Source organism: Gigantopelta aegis, chromosome 3, assembly GCF_016097555.1.
Source record: "Gigantopelta aegis isolate Gae_Host chromosome 3, Gae_host_genome, whole genome shotgun sequence".
Classification (NCBI taxonomy): domain Eukaryota; kingdom Metazoa; phylum Mollusca; class Gastropoda; order Neomphalida; family Peltospiridae; genus Gigantopelta; species Gigantopelta aegis.
The window spans coordinates 52542897-52570489 of record NC_054701.1 but is presented as its reverse complement, the minus strand read 5'-3'; the positions used below and the strand labels follow the sequence as shown (position 1 = coordinate 52570489).

Below are 27593 nucleotides of genomic sequence, written 5' to 3'. Positions count from 1 at the left end.
ACAGTCACTCTGGGTTGGAGCCAATATTAAGATTAAAAATCTCATTACTTCGGGTGACATTCAAATACAGTACCTACAAGCCTTAAGGAATGACCATAGTGCTAGACACATGATCAAGCAATTAAATACTCCACAATGGCACCAGAGAGATTCAAACCAAATGCCTGCCACTGCATCTTCAAAAGGTCACAAAGAAATGTTTGTTTCACAAAACTTCAACACATTTTAGACTATGCCTATTCATGTTTTACCAGTGATACTTGGTCCAGATCATGGGAGAAATAATTAATCAAACTAACTTTCCATAGCAAATACTTTTGTCATGCACTGCCTTTGATATATCAATTATGGGGAATTAATTTGAATGGGAAAACCCATTGCACGTCAAGCAAACATTCTACCACTTATCTACAACTTCCATTTAAAACATTTAATTGTCAAATTGTTACACCACAGGTTAATAGAAGAACCTGCTATAGTGGTTGTTGTTACACTAGCGGTTAGATGAACACTAGCGGTTAGATGAACACTAGTGGGCTCTACTGGGAAACACTACTAACAACTCAAAACATTCGGTTTTCTTTCTTTTTTCTGCAAGGAAGACAAATGTATTGTTCAGAATACATGTATTTTATTAAACTCATTTTGTACACAAGAGCAGCTCCATTCGAACTACTTGCCACATCACCAGGCTAACAAAGTTCTCAATTTATTTTATTTTCCTCTCTTTATTTACAATACAGGTTATGTAATAACTCTATAACAACAAACTGGAAGCATATATATATATATAAATAGAGTGAGTGCATAAACATAATAAAATTCAATAATGTATTGAAAAATATTCTAATGCAACCCTTCTCTACTACACCAAAACACATGGAATTCACACATTACATAATAATAAATATATGGATTGAAAGAAGGTACAAAAATTAAAAATAATAACAATTATGATAATTAAGTTACAATGGAACTTGAAATATGAGTTATCTACAATAATAAAACTACATACTTTCATTAACATTATTTATTATGATTGTAGTTTAACCACATAAATTTACCATTAAGTTTAAAAACAGCTACTGAGAATAATATAAGTGGGATAATTACTCAAATTAAAAATATTCCTTGCAAGTTAATTAACTGAACATAATTACTTAGCACTGAAAGGTCTATCACATGGAACACATAAAAAAAAAAGTTTTGAACAAATAAACAAAATGCATTTGTGATATTTTGGGGGGGTCCTCTGAGGTTTCTTTCAAATGAGTTTTACAATGAAGTTGTGTAAAGTACTGAAAATAACTATGAATAAAACAAATACACCTTCATATTGTGAACTACATCAAGGATCTCTGTCTTCACAGGGAAGCTTTTACAAGATCCCATCATTATATTGTCAAAAATGGACAACAGCTGACAACATGAAGGACTAACCATCTGCTAGTGTGTTGACAACAAAGACTGAAGGCTATGGTTTTACATGCCTATAGACAATGAAAAGTTATCTGCTAAGAAATGCCCATTATCGTTGGCAGCAATTAGGTATAATGAGTTCTGAGATTCTTAAATTTTTTCTTTAAACTTCACTAAGGGAGACATGTTTCTCTGGAATAGTATCTGCTGATACTCCTTTGCATACTTCCTGAAGAGTTTGACTTAAACTGGGTGATGCAAATCTTTAACTTATGTTTTTAACTATCTCCTCACTGGGCGATACACATCTTTATCTTATGTTTTAAACAATAACAGCTATGTAGAGCTGATAATGGCAATGGTGCAATTAAATTTTTTAAATGGATTAAACTTTCATTATTTGACCTATAGTCCTTCCCACAAGGAACACTTTTTTCATATTATGGAATTTACTACAAGTTATTCATTTCTGAGTCTCTTTAATATTAAAAAAAAAACTAAAAAAAACCCTTTTACTTTTCTTCTTACATCAAAACAAACTGAATATATTTACAAAAAATATTTTTGTAGGATGGGACGGACTATAGCAACCTGAAACAGAACCATATGTTTCCTTCTTTCACAAGTTTTATGGTCAATATGGTAAAACGGTTTGGATTAAAATGTGTGCTAAACAAGCCACAATGGACACATACAGGAACAGCAGTATTATAAATTAATGCATTAGGAATTAATGCTGTAGGAAATGGAAAGTCACAAATGTTATAGTTATATATGGATGCAGTTCTGAATGAACCTGACAAACATAATAAACCAATCTACCGACTACAGAGGCAGATTACTGGAGATCATCTGATGATAACACAGTTGAAGAATGGCCACAAGTGTACCAACTGACGGTACTTGAAGCAGTGTGTTACTGCTCAACAAGACAAGTCAGTTGGCATTTACCTGCCTCATCCTCCACCAGCCATAGGTGGTGGGCTTGGACCATCTGTGGAGAAACAAAAAACATGTATCAGTATCAAGTCACTCACTGAGGGCAAGTGTGATTAGCCCATAATAATTTTCCACTTTCCCATCCAAAAGATTTGTTTGAGTGAATAAATGAATAATACTGGTATAATATGTCATGTAATTATAATAATAATACATTATACCATCTTAATATATACTCACGGAAAAAAGTTCCTGTGCATCATTAAAATTTCAGTAGGACGTATACTAGTATTTTTAAATTTTAAAAATATTGTGATTTACATAGATGTACTATTTATCTGTTAAAAGTACAGTGATCCTCTCCTGCCTTCTGAACCTGAAGTACTGTCTACACAATGTTTGGTGATGATGTAACAGAACAACGTACTGATGTACGGTCATGGTCGTACTTTGTTAATGGTCGTACTTTGTTATCACCTAATTGGTTGCGTTCAGTTCTTCCACTGATTGGCCTTAACTTAGAGAAGCATTAGGATGTTAAACGTATCATTTTCAAATGATTCCATATGTGCACCCGCTTAATACTGACGATTTGCTGACGTAGTGTCATGTGTCGACTCCCTAAACATGGAAGACCCCTAGTACCCCTAAACTGTCGAGAACATCTCCGCAGATATTGCATAGTGTTCTGATGAACACCAATGAAAACCAAAATTACTAGCAACAGCATTTGTGCCGTTCTAACCTCGGTCATACCCATCCTTCGAATGAGTCCATTTTCTGGGAGGCGTGGCATCACACTGATGACGATCAGATACCAACAAAAATATTTTTCTAAGTGATGAGAATCCATACAATAGTTTTAAAGTCCAATGATAAGAAAAATGACGTCAAACAGGAGCACGTGACCAAGAATGCTAGTAATGCAACGTGTGATCACAAAGTATGAATAGTTCGTGCAATTGACAGGACACCGCTGGAATATCGACGGAGTGATTACACGTTCAGTTACTGAAATTATTATAACCAGATTTCAAGTAAATTATATTCTATATGCAATCATTTGGTGCACAGGAACTTTTTATATGAATATATATTATTATATTCTATGTATATCACAAAAATTCTAACACATAATCAGAGTTCTGTGGAATATACAAATATATGCAAAAATAAAAGGAACAGCATTTATTGGCAAACTAACTGTTGTGCATTCAACCACTACTCATTTATTTAACTGGGTATAATAGTAATACCCTGCTTCTACGCCTATGACTGTTTATCAACAAACTACAAAAATATGGGGTTAAGTTTTTTTAAAGGGACATTCCTGAGTTTGCTGTACGTTTTAAGATGTTATCGACTAACAGACTTTTTAACAATTATAATTACATATGAAATATAATTTTCTGCATAAAATATTAGTGGCTGTATATTAAACATGTTTCTGATTGTTCTAATATTTGTACAGGTTAAATTTCATTTTGTTTCCTAATATTGTTTTTTCGTACGTACGAAATTATTTGAAGACAAAATCCAGTTTGGGCTTCTTACAAATATTAAGACAACCAGAAAGACATTGAAAATACAGACACTGATATTCTAAACAAGAAAATATATTTAATATGCAAGTTTAATCGTAGAAATATTTTATTAGTCGCAAACATCTTACAATGCAGCAAACTCAGGAATGTCCTTTTAGTTGTTGTTTTTTCAACTCTTGTATTGAAAAGATGCATACATGGACCAACACATACTGTTAGCTCAAGAAATAAAAAACACGATTTTAGAATTAATTTTAAAAAGCCATTTTGTTTGTTTTTCATCACTTCTGGTACTCTAGCTTGCAAGGGAAGTGACGTCAGCTTTTGTAAACTACTCCTGTAAACTACTCACAGTAATTCAAGGGAAGGCGCTTCGTTTTGATCAGCTCAACATGTAAACAACATAAATGTCCTGATAATATAATAAATGTCCTGATAATATAATAAACTATTTAACTAAACATATTTCAATGTGTATTAACAACAAAATGAGGTTACAGAATTCTTCCCTTTGCAAAAACCCCTACAAAAAAAACATGCATACTAATAATAGGATGTTCAAACAAAAACGAACACCCACAAAAAAATCAAGTGATAATTTCCTTTCTTTGGACCTACATAACTGGTCTGCAAAAGATGGTCTATCAAATGCACGCCCGTAATTAATACCAACTGTCTAATATGATGTATACTAGTGAATAATTTTCTGTTGTATTGTTTTGAGTGTTTATTTTTTTCTACAGTAAAATGAGTTGCATCATCATTTAAGATAGTTTTGTTAAGTTTTGGTAATTTATACCCGGTACATAAAATATTAAACATTTAATGGATAATTTTACTATAATACTTTTACATACATTAGAGCTGTAAAATGTAATAACTTCCTACATGGTATGTTGCACCTTATTGTTGTGTACCATGTGTCCAACATGGGCCCCGTTATACAAAGCGATCTTAGCACTTTTTTTTTTCCTAGGAACGCCAGCCCATTCCACGACATGGCACAGCTTACTATTGTTGTAAATTACTGTGCAAATTTACAATAGGTACGAGGCAGTTGTAAGCCACTAACATCGATGTAAAATAGCAGTTAAGTGATGATTTGAACATTTTCTAAGGATACTAACTGTTTGTGTGAAAATTGATATAATATACACCAAATACCTTTTATGAAACTCGGCATTTGATACAAAACATTCTAGGCTATACGACCTTCACACAAAAATACAGGAGATAACTATCATGTCTTATACATTCAGAAATTATCACTTCGCAAATAAACTGATAAAGTTACTTCACTGATGACCGATACCAATGAACACATCGAAGATATTCCAAAAAGTCAGTAACCAATTTATTATTAATTATTATTATTATTATTATAATTAATTCGCACTGCTTCGCAAAGCAGATTTTAATCATTAAAGGGGCACTTAACGACTACCGTAAGGCTGCTTCGTGAAATGGCTGTAAAGTTTACAGTGCCAGTTGTACAATTAGCTACAATTCTTTCATGCAACTGGGCCCTGGACCTTTTCCACACAACCCTGCCCCTCTTCCAGTTTTTTTTAGTAGTGTAATACAAATGGAGGATTGCAATCTGTAAAGATTTTTGACCCTTCCCACCCCAAATTGTCCTCCAACAAATGGAGGGTCTATAAATTATGTGATATATAATCTATTTGTTTTTCCTTGTGTTTTACTTTACCTTGCTATACAAAAAAAATATGCATGTTACTTCCTGCATATTTCACACAATTGTAACATATACAAGTTATTTTTGTTGACCTTCATAGATTTAAACAGTGCAAAAATGTATGTGTTTCATTTGAAGAATCCATGTGAAAAATGTAAATCGGCAGTTTATTAGTCTAAGAGTAGATCATAACAGTAAAAAAATTATGAGCTGAAATTACAAAGCCTGTTTATATCTTACACGCGTGTAACTACAAACATTTACAATGCTTAAACACCTGCATTTTACAAAAACAGGTATCGTAAATTTGGCCCTGTTAGTATAATTTAAAAACTTGCACAAGTTACACAGATTTTCAGGTTTTCGAAATGAAAAAAAAAGGGATGGGGATAGACTTAAGAAAAATCCCAATTCCCTAGAAGCATGCAGCAGATTAATTCAGTATTTTGACACTTTTATGTACATGTAGATAGGCAGAAACTGCCACACAATCAGAAATTCGCAATGGAGGCCAATACACATATTTTTTTAATACAATCAATCCCCTTTAAGTACCTAACTACCTACCCTATATACTTGCCTATAAGTTGACCCTTCAATCTCAAACAATAAAATGTAAACAAAATTATTGACCCAGCATTTTTTTGTTATGCATCTACATATTATATACTCGCAGAAAAAAGTTCCTGTGCACCAAATAATTGCATATAGAATATAACTGACTTAAAATCTGGTCATACAAATTTCAGTAAACAAACGTATAACCACTCCCTTCGATATTCCAGCAGTATACTGTCAATTGCACAAGCTAGTCATGCTTTGTGATCACAAATTGCATTACTTGCATTCTTGATCACGTGCTCATTGGTCTATTGTATGGATTCTCATCACTCAGAAAAAGACTTTTGTTGGTATCTGATCATCGTCAGTGTGATGCCACGCCTCCAAGAAAATGAACTTCCTCGAACGATGGGTATGATTGAGGTTATAATGGCACAAACATTGTTGCTAGTCATTTTGGTGTTCATTAATGTTCATCAGGACACTATGTAGTGTCTGTGGAGATGTTCTCGACAGTTTAGGGATATTAGGGATCTTCCATGTATAGGTACAGGTAGTACTAAACCAAATAACTTCATGCTGGGTCAAAGTTCGGGGTACACCCAACTTTTGATAGAGAAGTGAACACAACAAGGTCCTGTGATTAGTGATAAATGTGAGTGTTGTGGTTGTAAAAAAAAAAAAAAAGTTTCATCTGGGGAAAAAATGTATGCAATTTTATTTCATCTAGTATGACAGTCATTCCAAAAGTATTGAGCTGTGTAATCATTACGAGGTCCATACAATCAGAGATCAGAGATCAGATTTTCACATAAAAAGTTTGTCAGGTTTTTTAAAACTTTTTTATTTGACTGGGCTATAAGTCGACCCCCCCCCCCCCCTAATTTTTTTACAACATTTTGATGCTAAAAACTTGGAAGTTTAGTCGGAAGATGACAAAACAAAGGAAACAAAAATAAGTTGCCTGCTGATATGCTTTGTTTTACAGAAAGAAGGAAGGAAGGAAATGTTTTATTAAAGACACACTCAACACATTTTATTTATGGTTATATGGCGTCAGACATATGGTTAAGGACCACACAGATACTGAGGGAGGAAACCCGCTGTCACCACTTCATGGGCTACTCTTTTCAATTAGCAGCAAGGGATCTTTTATATGCATCATCCCACAGACAGGATAGTACATACCACATGCCTTTGATGTACCAGTCGTGGTGCACTGGCTGGAACGAGAAATAGCCCAATGGGCCCACTGATGGGGATCAATCCCAGACCGACCATGCATCAAGCGAACGCTTTGCCATTGGGCTACGTCTCGGCCCTGGTTTTACAGAAGGACAATTACAGTAACAAAGAACATCCCTGAAAATCCATCAAACCAAGTCCTGCACACATATGTAGATGGTGCATTGGTATTATTACACTACTGTAAAAAGGTCAAAGTTTGTTAATACTGAGGTGTTTTCCAATGGTCAAACTACATAGTGTATGTAAGTGTACTCCACCTGCTCCTCCTCTAAATCCTCCCATTCTTCTTCTTGGACCACCTCCACCACCACCACCAGGTCTGAAACAAAAACAAACAATCTTGCAAGATACATATAATAAATAAAGAATTATGCAGTCATTAGTTTGATTCATCCACATGTAATCACCCTTGGCAAACTATCATTTACTATCTCAACCAGAAAGATGCATCCCATTTTAAATTCAATTTTTGAAAATCAAATTCTTTGATACATGTATTAGCATAAAACATTTTAAGATCTTTTATTTTATGATCTTTATTTCCATCAAAACAAAACATTCCTTTCTTTTCCAATAATTTGAAGTATCATAATGACTTAATAATGAACAATTTAATGACAAATCTGAATATTTCTTTCTTTCTTAAAAGATCTAATTGCATGTTTTGCATCTATAAATGAAATACAAATCTGAAATAAAATTAAATATAGAAGAATTTCTATACTTAATGTATATAAGAGCCAATATGTGAAATTAAAATGTGACAAACCTTGGCCCACTCCTGTAGTCACTTGTATAGCTGCTGCCACGTTTTGTCTTATTTGGCTGTATATAAAACAATGTATACACATAAGAGAAAATGGAAAACATGAAGTACTTAGAGAATAACTAACGAGCTATGGCTCGGGTTTACAACATTAATTCACTTGGGACATATAATCCATAATTCCTCATAGTGAGTTGGTTATTCTCTTTATTACCCATTGTCAATCTTTAACGATTTTAAAAGTATATTTACGTTCCCGCTGCTGTAACAAGCTTATCAGCCATAACAATATATTCATAGTATCATACGTGCCATTACTGGTGCATACATAACAGCATCCACAGAAGAATAGTTCCAAAAACACTCAAAATAATAAAATAAAACCCTTTTTTTAAATATTGGTACATATATAGTGCTTATTAATTTTTGAAAATGATCACAGTAATATTGTCATATAAACACAAGAGCACACGAGCGTCCGACTGTACACACACACACTCACACAAACTCCACCCTAAAAACCAGTCATTTTGTGACGTCAACCATGAAACCGCCAGTTCAAAGCAGGGTACACAGTACAAAAACATTTTTAGTTTAAAACATCCAAATTAGTTCTTTGCAAATTGTTATTATGGAAGAAATAGTCGGCGTTATAAAAAATGAATACAGAAAATGTGGTAACAACAAAAGAACCATTGAAGTTAGAAAGGTATTGGTCACAAAAACCCCCACAAAAACAACTAGAAAATAACAGAACAGTGCATGACTTTTGACACGTCCTAGTTTGACCCAGTTTGTTGCACATGGCTTACATGTGATTGCGTGCTGTACAATTTAATCAGAATCCGAATCGGACAGTATATGTCATCGTTTGGCTGGATTTTTGGAAGTGTTTTGATGTTCGTGATTGCTTTTGGCATTAATAGTAATGTTGAAAACACCACCATAGATAGGAGCTGAAAACAGACTCTGTATCATGTTGGATACCTCATGTGTGTGGATACCGCATGTGTGCGACATCACAGACATTGACACGTTTGACGCAGTTATTGCTGGTACCGAGTATGATGCATTTTCCTTCGATATTGGTGTTGAATTCGTAAGGATTTTGTCAAGTGCCTGGTGCTGTTCATCTGTAATATGTGAATATGAACTTATTGAATGAATGTTTTTGTGTCCAGAAAGTTGCATTATTTGATTAGCAGGTATATCTTTCTGACTGATGATTGGATCATGTTTTCGTGCACTGGGTTTGTTAAACGTTTATCGGACGAGATATCAGCTTTGGCTACCATAGTTTTCATCATAGACAATAGTTTGTTTCTACTGACTGGCTGTTTTTGAACCACATTTCGCCGGCTTTAGGTACACCAAGCGTGTGCGATGCCAAATAAAAGGATCTTCATTTCTGGAGAAATTACATGGTCTTGGATTGCGGAATAGTTTGTACAGACTAACCGGTCATTTCTCGGGTTCATCAGGTACTGCCCATGCTGTATGAGTGTTTTTGACCGTCTTTCAAGATACTCGAGGTATTCATGGCCTTTGGAATCTTGTTTTAATGTTACATCGCTCCAGGTCATTCGTCTGTGGGGAAGTGATGATCGCAGGCCGAAGTAAACCGTATTGTTCCACCAAAGTGTGTTTACAACTGATTGTGATATTTGTGGTCCTAACTGACTTGCCTCTCTTAATTTTTGTACATTTCCTTTCCCTTGCCATTTTAAACATTTATTTTTAGCATTTATTACTTCTCTGAGCTTTGTGAACTCCTGATAATCAGTTAGTGTGTACCCATAGTTTTTGTGCCTCAAATGCCGCTCAATGCTGCCTTTGAAACCTGCTAAGGACACGGGCTCGTATTCTGTGCCATTAACTTTCCTCACACTTATAAAAAAAAAAGTTGCACAATATTGCGTTTAGTTCAGGAGGGTGGATTTTTCAATAGGTTGTTGACCAGAAATGCATTGATCACTTAAAGATTGTGTGTTGTTTTTCTTCTTTTTTCTTTGTGTTTTCATTTTCGTTTTGTGTTAAAAAAGTATCTATGTTGCTATCAACGACATCTACAAATCTGTTTATCAGGTTTTATCACAGGGGCGTCAAAAAAGTCATCATGCATAAGATTGTTTACCACCTCCTGAGACAGGCAGGGTGGTACAATTCAGGTTCGGGGGTCGGGGATGAAACCATCTCAGGTAGCACCTGAAGTCGAAATCGTGGAACTTGAAGCTTACCAATATCAGTTTTTGTAAATGTTATAAGTGTTTAACCGTTGTATAATGTTGACAACTCTCCCAATCAAATCTCCATCTACTTTAACTAAATTGTTTGTATGAATTGGTGACAGACACAAAGCCATGATTGTTTTCGTATTAGCAGACGATGTTTTTGTAGATGTCTGACGTATTTATTACATATTTTTTATAATTAAATTATTTTCATTTATTATATATTTCATTGTTTGTTAAAATATATAATTTTATGTACATGTAAACAATTTAATTACTTGCTCGCATTAATTTCAGGATTTACAGTAGTTTATAGTAATAGTTTGACAGATGAATGAAGTCATGAATGAACAAAAAGTAGTCCCGACATATATAATTGCCAATCAAATCTTGTGTTTATAAAGCCAGCCAATCAGTGGCTGTAGAAGCAATCTGCACACTGTGCACAGATCGAACAAATATTACCCCGTATATTTGAGCCCATATGGGTAATAAAGAGGAAATAATAAAAAAAGTTTAACTGTGTAAAATATTGTAGCATTAATTAATCAGTGGTTCCCAAATGAACATGAAACTGTTCATGTTCATTTGAAGAGAGTCAATTAATTAAGCAGATGTACATACCATATATACATATACACATGTATAACTAGTCCTAGTGTTTTACATTCAAAGAATCCACAATTATAATAAAATCTACCTCCTTGCATACTTGTCTTAGACTCTTACATGGCAGGCTTCGACAAATCCTCTAGCCCTCTGTCCCAGCTAGTGAATTTGTGGTCCGAGCTAGTGGAAATATCAATTGAATTACTTTAATACATAGTAGGCATGCATGAGATGGCCTAAAAGTGCTTTAAAAATGACCAAAGTGGCAACTACCAACTAATTTTGATTTTTTATGAAAGTATGGGTTCTGACTAGCTCCTGGGTAAAAATTACCCAGAATACCTGTGGGGAACATGGTCAAATGACGTATCAATATGGCCGTCTCGATTTTGATAGTTTGGATCTAGTTGCTTAACATTTTAAGCCTGTACAAAGGTTGGAAATGTTATAATACAGTTTGAAAACAACATCGAGTGCTTCTAATATGGCTGTCTCCAGGCCTATAATGCTGTGCTTCTAATATGGCTGTCTCCAGGCCTATAATGCTGTTTCTTAATGATGATGAAATAAGATTTAATACTAAATTTAAGCCGTAACAGCTTGTCTGGTTATAGCTACTACAATGTCTTGGTTACTAATACAAATTCATTTTAAAAACATTACTTTATCCTGGATCCTAATATTTAGTGTCTGACTGTATCCTCACATGAGGAAGGAAATGTTTATTTAACGACTCAATCCATTTTATTTACAGTTATATGGCGTCGGACATATGGTTTTTACTAGGACCACACAGATATTGAGGGAGGAAACCCACTGTCACCACTTCATGGGCTACTCTTTTCGATTAGCAGCAAGGGATCTTTTATATGCACCATCCCATAGACAGGATAGCACATACCACGGCCTTTGATGTACCAGTCGTGGTACACTGGCTGGAGTGAAAAATCCTCACTGTTACTTTCGTCAATTGTAATTTTGAAGATATCTAGCTATGTATGTAAATAACTTTCTTTCAAACACTCCCACACATGCAATCATATAATATTCCCACACATAAATACACACACGCACGCACGCCATAAGCATGCGAGACAAGGTGGGTTTGGGTGGGGGTGGGTGGTTGAGATAAGCAACTACCCCTCTAGTGCTGGAGAAAAACCTCAAATTCGGACACAAATTATACAGATACGGTGGCAATCTTGGTGGTGTGGAATACAAAATGTTCCTCTTTGTTGGTTGGATCACGTAAAATGTCTAGTTTCACAGAACCTTGTTTTTACTAGTAACCTGACATTTCACGAGTATGCTGGCCACGTCTTTTTATTTTTTGTTTTGACATAAACAATTATATGGATGATAATAAGATGAATAGTGAAACCACAGTACTTCCATTTCGGTAAGGAACTATTGAAACGGCTGTGACCCATGTTCTGTCAGATGAGCTATCTCGGTATCACCTGTGCCTGGGATACACGGACCCTCAGTGTTTGTTTGTTGAGTAATAATTCCCCATATGGAGTCAAACATGCGGGGAAAACTCATAATTGCACCTGATGCCGATCTCCTTGCATTGGTATAGGACACATACATCATGAACAGCAATCAAAGCGTCCACAGGAGAAAAGCAAAGAAAGGTATTCAAAGAAGCAGGCATCCTGGTTAAAGTGAAATCCCTGGTCATGCCTCTCATCAAAAATCTTCAGAGGATGTTACAACAGTTTGCTTTCCTCCGAAAGTAGATCGACAGTCTGGTGTGTAAAGAACGCCTACCCTGAAGTGACCAGTGACTTTACCAACATAACGCTCAACTCTTACACTAAAGCAGATACAAATCTTGTATGATAAGTTCAGCAAACTGACAACTATCAACGAAGCAAGGGGAAGATCATAGAAACAATTTAATTTACACCAGGATGCCCAATTCCAGCAAAACAGGTGGCCTTCTAAGCTGAAATATGGCTCACCAATTAACAGTTAACAAAATGAACCCACTCTAGAGGGGTGGGGATGGACGAAGGACAGCCTTGCCACCTGTAGCCTCCAAGGCCCGCAGTAAGTTAACTGAGTGTCATCCAATTATGTCTACGTCTCGATTGCAATTGGTCTAAAAGATAAGATAATAGCATTACCTGCGTAATAATTGACAATTCGGATACAATGTTTACTTATGACGTTTGGGTATGAAATGAGCAAAGCATTTTCAATAATATATGCCTCTACATATTGCAATTCATAATTATGTTAATCTATGAAGTGACTACAATATATTCTCTATTTTCAAGTCAATTCTCATAGATTAATTGATTGCATATCATACCATGGAGAGCCGGCAGCGGGTTTCCTCTCTAATTATCTCTGTGGTCTTTAACCATATTTCCGATGACATATTGGCATGTAATGTTTTGTGCGTCGTTAAATAAAAAATTTCTTTCTTTCTCTATATATTTTCTTCTTAAAGACCATCTAATACACAACAATAATAAAGTGACAAGCTGGTAATGCACAATAGACGTTTGTTTTCTTCAATAATATATATTTTTTTTTTTATAAAAATCAAGCTAGTAAAATTTGTAACTATAAAATTGCATTCCTTGCCCATAAAAATGTTAGGTTAGACCAAAAAATTGCGATTGTAGGTGACATGGGTGCTGAGATATTGGTACTAATATGTTTTTATAGGTGCCATCTTGAAAATCCAATTTAGCCATCATGTAATTTGGGCAAGTGGTTCATATTAAAAGTTGAAAATTATGGTAATGGGCAACTTATGGACGAAATTTGATGCTTTTATCTGGAACGTCTATATCATTTTACTCAGCTGCTTGTAAAATATACTAAATATGGTCACCATTTTTATGACGTTATTTGCGCATGTTCCCCCCACAGGAATTCCGGGTAATTTTCACCTGTGAGAGAATCAAGACATACTATCAAGAAATACCAAAATTAGCTGGTAGTATGGTTACAGTTGCCACTAGACCCCCAAAATGAGCCTCAACCTGCGCACTAGCCAAAGCTTCTGTGAGGGCTAGTGACAATTTCATTTGTTAAACACTGCTTACAAGAGTCAGGAATAACCATCTGACTATTATACTGGCTGATTCAAGCTACTTTAGTAATTTCAGTATTACACTGGCCGAGTTAAACTGCACTAGCTATCTCACTATTACACTGGCTCAGACAAGCTAGTACATTAGCTATCTGAGTATTATACTGGCCGAGTCAACCTAGATTAACTGAGTACTTAGCCAAGTTGAGCTTTATTAGCTATCAGAGTCAAACTACATTAACTATCTGAGTATTAAAAAATGCAATTAATGGCATCTATGATCTAATCAAACAGAGTATATACACCTATAAATCACTTAAAAGCTGGAATTGCTGAATGTATTGATAAACAAAGAAATGGATGGTAAAAAATAAACCTACAAGTACTCTTTTCTACACTATAATATTATTTTGAAAATACTTACATTAAACATTGTCTGGAAACTGAAAGACCAAAATAAAAACATTGAATATTACCAAAAATTAAAAAAATATCAGTAACAATCCTCAATGTATGTTCCATGCAATGATCATTTATAGACATTCATAATCAATTGTGGAACATTTTTGAGATGATGGCATTTGATGTGTACATAGTAATAAAGAAAAACGTTTAGATGATGGCATTTGGTGTACATAGTAATAAAGACAAATGTTGAGATGATGGCATTTGATGTGTACATAGTAATAAAGACAAATGTTTAGATGCTGGCATTTGATGTGTACATAGTAATAAAGACAAATGTTGAGATGATGGCATTTGATGTGTACATAGTAATAAAGAAAAATGTTTAGATGCTGGCATTTGATGTGTACATAGTAATAAAGACAAATGTTGAGATGATGGCATTTGATGTGTACATAGTAATAAAGACAAATGTTTAGATGATGGCATTTGATGTGTACATAGTAATAAAGAAAAATGTTGAGATGATGGCATTTGATGTGTACATAGTAATAAAGACAAATGTTTAGATGATGGCATTTGATGTGTACATAGTAATAAAGAAAAAGAGATTAAATAGTTATTAAAGGTACATGTAAAAGTAGCAATTTGTATGGTGTAAGTCAACACGATAATACATGTTGATGTATGCGAGGTCCTTGTAATTCAAATCCTTCTTATGTTCATATAATTTTAACCGATTGTGTAATTGAAAGTTGATCGGTAGGTGCAAACCAAGTATAACGATGATCAATAATTAAATTCCAGCTGATTCTCAATACAAGTTCATCAGGGTATGAACAAAAAAGCAGGTATTTGTTTTGCTTGGTTATACATGGTTTAATAATATATACATGTATATGTAACATGTGTATGTGGTCTACTCAAAGCAAAATAACAAGTTACGTTAAACATGTTTTATAGGTGTCATTGTTAGTATACATAGGACCCTTGTGAGCCATTTTATGCTCAGTCATTATTTTTCAGATATCCTGAAATCTTTATTAAAATAATATTAAAAATTTGACCGTTTCCCCAAAACAAATGCCTGTGAATGTCATACTGGGAACTACATAAAGATGAATCAGTGTCCAAAATGGCAGGGTTTATTAAAAATAGTTTTGGTCTGCTCACCTTAGATTTGAATAAAATTTAACTGCTACATGTATGTACATTAATTTGTTAGATGGTACATGTATATTGATGACAGGGTTCATACACAAATTGATTTTCCATGACTCTTCATGACTAAAATAACACAATTCCATGACTATATAATTACTGTTTCAATTTTAGTACATGCGGATATTTGTATTAAACCAGTAATGTCCCTGCTAAAATCAGGTTAGGCCCAAAACACAAACATGCTGGGTCTTGGTCTGGCAGACACCATGTATTTTGACATCTGGATCTGTAATAATTATTAGCATCCTAGTTTGATTGATATAAATCTTTCATGTTGTTTATTAAGAACACCAAATTAAAATATTGCTAGCACTGGTTGCATGCAGCTGTAAATGTTCTATGTCGTCTGTTGCCAGATCTGGAGTTCACGCCAGCACACATATTGTGCTTTGTCTTTTCGATACACTGCACGTTTGCTACCATACTCACCATTCCATACCCAGGTACAACTTCAGTGTGTTTTGGGCCTTAGGCCGCAAAGAACAGTTAACTGTTTCTCATTTGTATGAATTAAGTGTGCAATGTAATGTCGTGAAAGTACGACTAATTAACTGTATGCATTACGCTTGCAACGTAAAGCTGTAATATTAGGGAGACAATTAGAAAATTTGTTTCTTATTATTCATACTTATCTAGTGCTAGCACAACAAATATGCTATTCAACCTGAGTCATACCTACACACTGCAGAATTTTCTCCCTTGCCGGATTTGCGCAATGCTATCCTTGCACGGGCTACCTGTAACTTCATTCTCGGTTCAAAGTCCACACAAACCCACCGAGGGAAAGCCTCATAGGGGTGGGTGGGAGGTATAGTTTGTTGTGTTAGCACTAGGTAAGTATGAATAATAATGAAAATTAGAAACACATTTTCTAAGTCTTATTCAACTTACTGTGCACAACAAATATGCTATAACGGACATGCAATGACACCGTTAGAGCACGTGAATTCAACATTGATGGGAGGAGGTACGTAACAAAATAGAGGACTTACCCGTACCCAAAATGCTCCTTTGAAGTAATGACATGGAGATAGGACGAACCACGACATACGGTAACGACATACGGTAACAAGGAGTCAAAAAACTTTTGGGAATAAAAAGGGACTTCCCAAAAGAAAAACTCGTCCCCATGAAAGGGAGGAAAAACATCTCCCCAGGGAGATGAAACGGTAGACAACACTACAAAAAACCCCATCCCTCAGAAAAGGGTGGAGTGTTAAACATGTCCGAAGCGTGAATCGATGGCAGTCTCCCCAGGGAGATGAAACGGTAGACAACACTACAAAAAAACCCATCCCTCAGAAAAGGGTGGAGTGTTAAACATGTCCGAAGCGTGAATCGATGGCAGTCGGACGAAAAAGAGGTCGACCCCTTTCGGTTGCCCTGCGCACAGACATGACGTGTTGAGCCGCAATGACTGTCTGGATCCTACGCGTACCGTCAGGACCAACCGCCATATCCCGGAAATAGAAACGGTCAAAAGTGTGCCGTCCTTTCCAAACCCCTGCATTCATGACCTTTATAATATCTAAAGAGTCATGAAAATTCAGGGAAGCACATGATCACCCGCCATCTCATATGCTAGCTTGATGGTAGCTGCTATCCATCGAGACAAAGCATTTTTTGTGACATCACCCGGCCTAATGGTGATGATGATAACTAGTTTAACGTGCCCATATACCACTAGGGTTTCAAACACGCCCATCCCGAGTCCGACCTCCGATAAGATCGGTGGCCTGACTCGGGGGGGGGGGGGGGGGGGGGGAGAGGGGGGTTTGAAACTGGGCAGAATTTTGAAAATAGCAATTAGTAAAGAAGTTAATAGATAAAATAAAAAAAATAAAAAGGTTACAAGCCAAAAATAGAAAAGAATTGACTGCTCGGTCAAATATTTATATAATTTGGAGCATTTTAGAAGGACAGTCCAAAATTAAATAAGAGAAAGAATAGAGGATCGGACTATTTAATAATAAAAAAATAAAAAAAAGTAATTTCTATATAAAATTTTGAACGCAGATCTAAAAGTTTAAAGTCCGATTTATATGTCTACGCGAGTGGCCTCGTTAAGGCCGTTTGGGTGCACAGCATCTACGAGGAGGTGATGATGTTCCTCTCCTCAAAGTGAGGCACCAGTCTCCTGTAGCTGTGGGTGCTAAGGCAGTGGACCATCTGTGGGTACTGGGCGCCGGTGACAATCTTCATGATTCTGTGGATGGTGTAATCCATGTCATGGCTGAGGAATCCCTGTCGGTAAAGATCATACCGGCGCGACGTCACTACAATAGCTTCCACTCCCCGTAGTTTGATCGTGTGGATGGCGACCTGGTGGCCATCGGGAAACGTCTTGAAGTTTTCCTCGTAGACACTGGCGGTTGAGCCACCAGCTTTGTTCCCGCCTGAGCCACCTCTGGCGCACGTTTCCTCTTCCTTGTTCTCTTCCAATGATTTAAGTAAATCATGCAACACCAAGTTCGTAGAAAAGTCACTACATCCACACTGTTTAAGAGTAGTGAAAATCGCAGCTCTGTGACTTTTCACTGTCATGACTTTAAAGTTTCCTTTCTTGGACCAACGTCAGAAAGTACTCCGCTAAATCGTTGACAGTAGGCGATAAGGGATCGAAATCCCGTGCATTCGCCTAACAAACCCACATACACCAGTGTCACTGATAAAAAAAACTCGGTAGATTTGTGCTTTGCTGAAGAGACGAGATGCGCAATTCTTGTGGAAAAACCTCTGCGTCGCAAGGAAGCCCTGATAACCTCCACGCGTGAAGCCGGAAGACCTCCGGCTTCGGATGCCACACCGTCTGACTCAGTCACTGGCTGAGTAGATCGGACAACACTGGTAACCAGAACGGGACTGCCACTAACAGACATGAGCTGTGGAAACCAGGGCTGCGCCACCCACAGAGGAGATATCAACGTCACCTGACAAGGTGACACCTTGCCGAATAAGACAGGAGGAGGGAAGGCATAAAAATCCAGTCCCGTCCAATCCATACTCAACGCGCCGTACTTCAACGCCAATGTGTCCGGTACCGGGGACAAGAACACCGGCAATTGGTTGTTAAACCATGTGGCAAACATGTCCACCTGTGGACTGCCCCACACCCGAAGAACCGCTGCAACCACCCCTTTGTTCAACATCCACTCCATCTGAACAGGGGTATGTCGACTGAGGGCATCGGCTAACACATTCACTGATGAAGGAATGTGTTTCGCCCACAGAGTCGTCCCTAGTTGGTCGCAGAATTCCAAAATCGCAAGAGCTTTGCGACCCAAAGTCTCCGATTTGGTTCCACCCCAACGATTGAGATATGCCACTACCGACGTATTGTCGCATCTTAACAGAATTCGACGGTGTCGAAGAACACACTGGAAATGAAGACAGGCACAATGCACTGCCTCCATCTCCAAACAGTTGATATGAGCTTCCTCTCGGGGAGATTCCATACCCCTGAAATGTGTTGATCCAACAGATGCGCCCCGTACCCGTGCAGCGACGCATCCGTGAAAAGGATCAGATCTGGAGCAGGGGGGGGGGGGGGGGGGGGGTGTGCAACGGTAGGGACATGCACTTGTCCGACAGGCACTCCTATATCGGATGAGTGGACCATGGGCCCAGAGGCACTATCGTGGTCGTTTGAATCGTCTGAACCTCACAATCAATGAGGCCAGAGATTCGAGGTGGCCCAACACCACGTGGAGAGATCGTACCGTAGTACTTTGCTCCCCCATCAAATGTCACGCCGACGTTTGAAAATTGTGGATATGCGCATCGGTGGGACGAACCGACGCTACCACAAGATTGAAGACCACTCCGAGATATGTGAAAATCTGAGCCGGCATTAACTCCGATTTCACCCAATTGGAGGATCGTGTCCAAAACCAACCCGACATCGTCCAGATAGGTATGCAGATGGGTATGCATTCGAACCCCTAACGAATGAACATGACCTACCACCACTTTTACCACACGTGTAAAAGCATGGGGACTCGTCGCCAACCCAAACGGGAGCACATTGAAAAGGAAGCGCAGAAACTTCCAAAATGCCTTGTGCACCGGGACATGGAGGTATGCGTCCTTCAGATCGATCGACGCAGCCCACTCCCCAATTTGAAGCAGGTTCCGGACCGAATGAACTGTTTCCATTTTCATGGAAGGAACGTTGACGTAGACGTTCAGTGGCTTCAAATTTAGGATTGGTCTCCATTCCCCATTTTTCTTCTGGGCGAAGAAATTATGAGAATAAAATCCCGGAGTGTCCAGACTGACTCTCTGGATGGCCCCTTTGTCGAGAAACTAGGCAATCATACTCTCCACTAAAACGCGCTGATCCGCAGACGGTAACGGCAGCATTCTCGGAGTGGAAGTAAGAGGGGGGCTCGAAAAAAAGGGTATTTTGTAACCGTGTCGAACGACTCAGGGGTCGAGACCCGGCAGCTTGCACAAATTTCGAAGGAAATGGCAGAGCCTGCTCCCCACGGGTATGGTTGCTAACTGTACCTCCGAAAGCAACTGCCGATCGTTCACATACCCTCACCCGAACCGCTTACCACCCGTAGGCGCAACCCCTTTGGTGGACTGAGAACGGAACGCAGTACGACGTTTGCGTCCTCGCTTAGCGGAGGACAGGTTGTTACCTGGTTGCCTCCTAGTGTCAGGAACCCTAGGGATCTGAGCCGACTGTAAAAAAGCAGCCTTTTTCACAGGAGGTTGAGTGTTCGGGACTGGTCGCGACAAATCCTTGTCTAGGACAATATTAAAATCGGGACCGAAAAGTAAATTTTCCCGTACCGAACGTGTACAAAAAAACGTCTTCGCAACGTTTGATGCACTCAAACCTGCCAGGTATTGGTCACGCCGTAACAAAAGACTGTTCGCAAACAATCGGCCAGATAACTGAGCAATATGCTTAGAGGCTTTTGATGCAGCCTCCAAACAGCCTTTCGCCATCGCGGGAAGGCTCTCGACAGCCTTATCCAAGCCAAATAGGAACGTACCTAAATGGTTATTAACCTGGAACTTCGACTTAGCCAGCCGTTCGAACAATTCCAGATCCGCGATTGGCAATGACACATGAAGCGATGGGGAACAAGCGGCTCGGACACAAGCGGGAACAACCGCCGGATGTTCGAGAAAATCCGCCCCCAACGTCTCATAGGAGTCGGCACGAAAAATGCACGCTCCTGTTAAGATTTTTCCCGTAGGCAGTGCCGTTGGGTACTTGTCAACACCCAATCCCAGGATATGATCACTGCCAGTGATCAACGCATCAATGTCACAAAGTGAACTGTGCGCCTCCTGTGCAAGTGGAGTGACCAAATTCAAAGAACGGTTCCCGAAGGAGACACCCTTGAATGTAGGCTGGGCCTCAACCTGAGGTATAGCGTCCCCACATACCTGTCGGACCTGGTCCCTGACAAAAGCCAGAACCACCGGATAATCGCACTCCTCCTCTACCTCCGAACCGAAGTGAGAGAGAGCTGGGTCAGCGACAGAATCCGGTCCAACCGACGCTTCCTCTGAAGCCAGGTCACTGTCCATTGGATCTCGAAGATCTACATGGACTCCTCCCCCTAATCGAGACGCCCCTGGGGCAGCGTCTCCCGAGACGGAAACAATAGGAACCGAATGACAATCCCTAACTGCATCGTCAAACTGCTGTCGAGATGCAGTTTCTGCTGGTTTTGGCGGGAAAACGGGGGGGGGGGGGGGGGGGGAGCTGCACCTGACAGTGACGTCTGCGAAAGCAATGATCCGAACTGAGGCAAAGTGTTAAAAAATTCCACAAAACTCCAAAACAACGTTTCCTGAAAGCCTAATGATCGTTCCTGCGCCAAGTGCGGAACAGTCGGAGTTTGCGGCCACAGAGTACCCCCAGCCGAGGGGTATCTGCACGAACCTCATCCTCTATCGAGTAAAGTCGAAGAGATAGGGACCAAAGACGGTGCAAACTGTGAGGAGATGTCCGTTGCTACCGAAGTCACCGGACCCTTGGGGTAAACATATGCAAACGAAGGACCCAAAAGGGATGAGTCCTCCACCCAATGCTAAACATCGGTCGGGATGCCATCAGAGACAGATCCTGGCATCGGAACAACTGGCTCAGTTCGAAGCAAACTGGCAGAACTCTCCTCAGGCCTTGAGAATGCTGAGATGCTGAGGTGCCGAAGCGACTGTCAGCAATCGAAGGCAATGTCGGGGCTACCTGCTCTGCGGACGAAGCAGTGGACCTATGCACAACAGAGTGCATGTGCTCGGTAACCGATGAAGTCGTCAAAACCGGTGCCGCGACGACTCCACCCTGCCCCCCTTCTGTTTGTAAAGGTAACCGTGAAGACGGCTCACTTACCACAGTCACAATAGGAGCCCTGGGGGGCGCTCCCGAAGTATCAGTAACTGTACTCGTAACACGGACCGACAAAGAAACACCCTTGTGTTTTCCCCCTTTCCGGACACTTTTCAAAGTATCTACAGACGTATGGGACCTACCCACTAAGTCCGACTTGCCGACTACTGCCGAAGCAGCCGACAAGATTTTGCTTTGTACCCGAAACCTGAGTCTGCGAACTGAACCGAACCTACTGGTCAGGAGACCACGTGGCACAATCTCTTGAGAACAAGACCGACAGTCCGGACACAACACGTGTGTGTCTTTACGTCGTAAAGGAAATTGACAACCATCTCGTGCACAAACTTTCCGTGCGCTAGCTGTCAACGAACTCACATTGGACATGGTAAATTCAACACAGAATTCCCAACTACCAACCGTATGTCAAGTTCAACCGAAAAACAAACACAAAATTACAAGTAAAGAAAACTTTTTGCCAAAGCTTAAACAGGTGTTAACAGGTGGACTGCAGAATTGAGAATGAAGTTACAGGTAGCCCGTGCAAGGATAGCATTGCGCATATCCGGCAAGGGAGAGAATTCTGCAGTGTGTAGGTATGACTCAGGTTGAATAGCATATTTGTTGTGCTAGCACAGTAAGTTGAATAAGATTAATACCAGTTAACTGACTAATTCTAACCGGAACCAGTTCAGGACTTGTTTCAAGACAACGATCAGATTTACCGATATTAAGAATTATACATGTTATTAAAATGTTATCTCCCGAATGGGGGTTTTTTCAGGGTGGAGTCGGAGGCGGTCACAATACTGGTACATGTATTAGATTTTCCATGACTTTTTATTGAAAATCACAGTTTTCCAGGTTTTCCAGATGTGGATTTTTAAATGTCAAATTCCATGACTTTCCAAGTTTTCCATGATGCATGTGAAGCCTGTGATGATAATTAGATTATGCATGGGAAACCAAAATGATGACATTTCTGTTTGTTGTTTTTTTAAGAAAAAGAGGGTTTTTTGGGCTGGCCGGATGTTCAAATTGGGTTTTTTACTAGCTGTCGGGCTCGGCAGGATAAAATATTTACTTGCCCGATGGTAAAAAACACTAGACATGGGTGTCAGGGTACCATATTCTAGAAGCTCTCAATAAGGGCTGTAAAAATTAAAAACACAAAATAGGATGTATATCAGTATTGAGTACGGGTGTAACGAATACACATGGTGGCAAATACAATACATATCACGAATATGAGGTGACGAATACGAATATGTATTCATGTCTATGAATATAAAAGTGAAAAGGTTTTGCAGAAAGGAAGAACAATTTTTAAAAGGTAAAAACTGATTAATAATGGGTGTTTTTTGACAAACAAAATCAAGGTACATGTAGGGTACCAGTCCAATGGGTTGAATAAAAAAGGATTGGTCTATGTGCTTGATCTAATTCAAGACCTATTCGGACATCAAAACAATCGAATCAGTATTACATTTTTGGTTAACATGAATTAGAAATATAAATTGTACAGTTAGCATTACCAGGGTTAAAAATTAGCAGTTGCTGTGTCGCCCGTGGCGACCTTTATTGGCTATGGGCGACTAAGAATTTATTTTAGGGTCTGACGAGTATGGTACCACTTAAAAAACAGACACTAAAATTGAATCGAATTGACAAAACACATCGCGTCTGTGTTGGTGCAAACTACAGCAGCAGAAGACATAGAACATGCTCTATATTTTAACAGCGACAGATTCATTCTTCTGTGGCTTTGGGCCGGGTCTTCTAAAAATATAGTCCAAAACGTACTGAAGATATTGGGTGTATTTTTTTAATTTAGAAGTCGTCAGCTTATTAGAATGGACTGTATATGCTATAATTACATGTATCTAGTAGATCTACTATTTGACAATTGTTATTCAATGTTATGATAACGAGGAATCTTATTTAATTAGCTTACATTATTCTGGGACAAAATCAAATCTATCTTGTAGTTTTAACTCGCATTTACGTGAGCGCATGCGCATATATTCAAATAACAATGATTTTTTCTATTACTACAGCCCAGGGCTTATTCCAAAGGTCAGTTATCTGATTGTCGTTGTCGACATTGATTTAAATTTAAAGGGACATTCCTGAGTTTTCTGCAATTTGTAAGATGTTATCAATTAACAGACTTTTTAACAATTGTAATTACATATCAAATACATTTTTCTGCATAAAATATTAGTGGTTGTATACTAAACGTGTTTCTGATCATTCCAATATTTGTACTAGGTTAAATTTCATTTTATTTCCTAAAAATATTGGGCTTCTTACAAATATTGAGATGACCAGAAACACATTGAATATACAGACACTGATATTCTAAACAAGAAAATATATTTAATATGTAAGTTTAATCGTAGAAATATTTTATTAGTCGGAAACATCTTACAATGCAGGAAACTCAGGAATGTCCCTTAAGCAATTTGAATTAAATAAGAAAATATCAGATCTAAAGTCTGGACACCAAGACTTACATAATAACATAACTGTCCAAATATTACTGTAATAAACAATAAGTACACCGTAATATAATAACTAAGTACATCATATATTTGGTTAAAATGTTGGTTTTCTTTTACAGATTTATTTTTCTTTTGATATTTTATTAGTAGCCTACTACTGTAGCATTTACAATATCCAAATTAAACGCACACGTGTGCGTGCTTCATCCATTCCCGATGAAATCCGATACTGGAGATTGTACCCCTTTTTGCATCGCCACAAAGAGGTCTGCCACCCTGAAACTAGGTTTATATACTAAAGCATGTGTAGTTCTACCTTTATTCTTTGTATTGCATTATTTGTTTTTACTTCAGAGACTATGCAAGTCAAGCTGTATACCTCGGTTTTCTAGCATTTTGTTTTCACACCTGTATTAAAAATGAGATTTAATCATCATAATTTAATGGTAATTTGTAAAGAATTCTTTTTATTTATAATATAAATACTGGATTTCTTTCTTTCTTTTTTAATTTTTTTTATTTGAGTTGGTATGGGTTTAAAACTTAATAGCATGTTTTAATATGAATTTTAACTGTATTCATTATGAAATTACATGCCAATTCACCGGTTTCCTTTTGAAGGAAACAGACTATAGACGGTGAGCACATGATTATTATTCAACAAAGAATATTCTAGTTTTGATTTTGCTGTGCATTTAAATTACAATGTGATAACTGGAGGGCTAGTTGAATTTGAAAAGGGCCAATGAGATTTGTCTTCAACTAGCCCTGCTGGTGACCATGGTTTTCATGTATTCGTGTATTTGGTTCAGCTAGAGATAAATATGAATGTAACTATGATATAGATCATTGTTCGGTGCACCAAATATTCAAGTATATCATTACACCCCTAGTATTGAGTTTTACATTAAAAATATGACTATTATTACAGTATGTATAGTCAGCATTATATTTGAATAAATATTTAATGAATATTTAGAAAGAATTAAATATATTACAAAAGCTATTTAAACAAGAGTATCGGCGAGGTACATGATACGCCCATCGAGAGTTTGATGGAAAACGACATCTGTATTAATCAATATGTTACAGGTATGATTCAAGTCTAATTATGTGAAATTTTTGCAATGGGATGGATGAACAGTTTGTTTTGGACCAGGTTGTTCCTACATATGGTTTGATGGTTCTGTATGCATCTGTATGCAAGATATAGTCCGGACAATAAAATGTTAACAGATGGACATACGGACAACACCATATCAGGGCTCGAACTTAAGAATTTATCGCCCACGGCAATTAAAAAATCAAACTGCCGTCAGTGAAAGGGCCCACCGACGGCAATTTTGAGTATTCCGGCGGCAGTTTTTTTTAAACTGACTTTTGCAGCAGATATACTTGACTAAAAGGTTATATTTCTGCATATAAATGGAGTCAAATTTCTTCAATTTATGTCTATAAATTTCAATAAACAAGAATTGATTATAAATGGAATTATGGTCTACTAGCATAAGCTAACCATTTAACAGAACCTGGTGTTTCTGAGACGAAGTTGCCTAAGTTTTCGGTGAATATGACATGAAAATTGTTCTATGGATGACATTAAATTGTATACAGTGTTCACGCTGTGTGAAAATTAAAGGAGGGTGGTTGCGCGGCCCCCCACTCCACCATTTAAAAAAAAAAAACAAAAAAAACCCACTGAAATTTGAAGAAAAAAAAAAAAATTGTGTTGGTCGACTTTGTGGAAATACCTATCCCTTATTTTGCCCCTCAGTATTTGGTACTAAACAGTTGGTACGATGTACAAGCTGCCTCATCTTTTGTGCACTGTTAGTTAAAACATAGTTCAGTTAAAACGGAGTGTTGGTTTGACATTCACGAGTATTCGTTTAGCTAAACCGATCGCACTTTTAATACTATTATTTTATAAAAGATTTTAAGATATCTGAAAAAATAACGAGATTTTTTCAAGCGATCCCCTATTCTGGGATAACATCTTCATCGAGTGAATCGATCGCACTGATATTGCCAGTTTCGTTTTTGTAAAGGCGATGTATATATTAAATGACACCCAAAATAAATTATTTTAACACTTTTATAAGCAATGATATAAAAAAAAACACCTAAACATTTCTAATATTTTATAAAGAATTGCCGAATAAACAAATGACACTAAGTAAAAATCATAAGTTACAACCAATTAAATCTGCAATTGAGGATAAAATATCAGACAGGAGTTAGTGGACACAAGACAGAGTGTTTTTAGTGTGAAAAAAGTATGCATTTTGAAATAGTGGAGCTGGGTGCTGTAAATTATAACAAGATGCCGAAAAATAAAGGGCACAGAAAAACAAATGGGGCTGCCAAACATGAAAAAGGGCGGCATAACACGAAAGCGAGTAGGCAAAATGCAGTGAGCACGTATATTATACAACACAGGGTACGCGCATGACTAGTTCCATCGAGTGATACAAACTAAACGCCCATCAACTCCAACCAGGACCCAAATGCCCGTGTTAAATACTGGCAGATAATGTTCATACACGTTCACAACCGATGGCAGTTTATATGTCATCGACAGCAATTGCCGCCGTTGCCGCCATTAAGTTCGAGCCCTACCATATCATAATACGACCCATAATAGATGGGCATACATATACAAAAAGAAACAAGTTAAGCACCCCCTATATTTTTCACAGTGACTTGTCTTATGAGGTTTGGCGTTGAAAGCCTGATAACATAACCTCGGAAAAACAAATGTGTTTTGCAAGAATACATCTTTGACAATAAGAAAACATAAGAAGTGTATCCAATTTTGAAATTTTAATCATGATTCTGAGAAGAATTCCAATATGCTGTATTTGAGCCAAAAACTGAGGCAAAATAAGTATTGAGGTGCAGAGTCAGAAACACAAGTCAACATCATGATTGATAATGAAAAATGTCATTTGAAGTTCACAGATGACATTCATGACACAAATCATCAATAGCGGGTAAACCCACCACGTGCCCGGATGACAGCTTCCACCCTTCGTCTCAT

The 27593-nt window shown here is 37.8% G+C and overlaps 1 protein-coding gene across 1 annotated transcript in view; it reads right to left on the bottom strand.

Annotated features, from left to right (window-relative positions):
• Positions 1-614: 614 nt before the first annotated feature.
• LOC121368227 (selenoprotein K-like) overlaps positions 615-27593 on the bottom strand; it is a 38481-nt gene continuing 11502 nt past the window's right edge. The window contains exons 3-6 of the mRNA XM_041492864.1: positions 14490-14508; positions 8177-8232; positions 7665-7726; positions 615-2413 (exon numbers count right to left, since the gene is read on the bottom strand). Of these exons, the coding sequence (XP_041348798.1) occupies positions 2376-2413; positions 7665-7726; positions 8177-8232; positions 14490-14508 (175 nt within the window). The 3' untranslated portion in view covers positions 615-2375. The remainder of the gene's footprint in view (positions 2414-7664; positions 7727-8176; positions 8233-14489; positions 14509-27593) is intronic.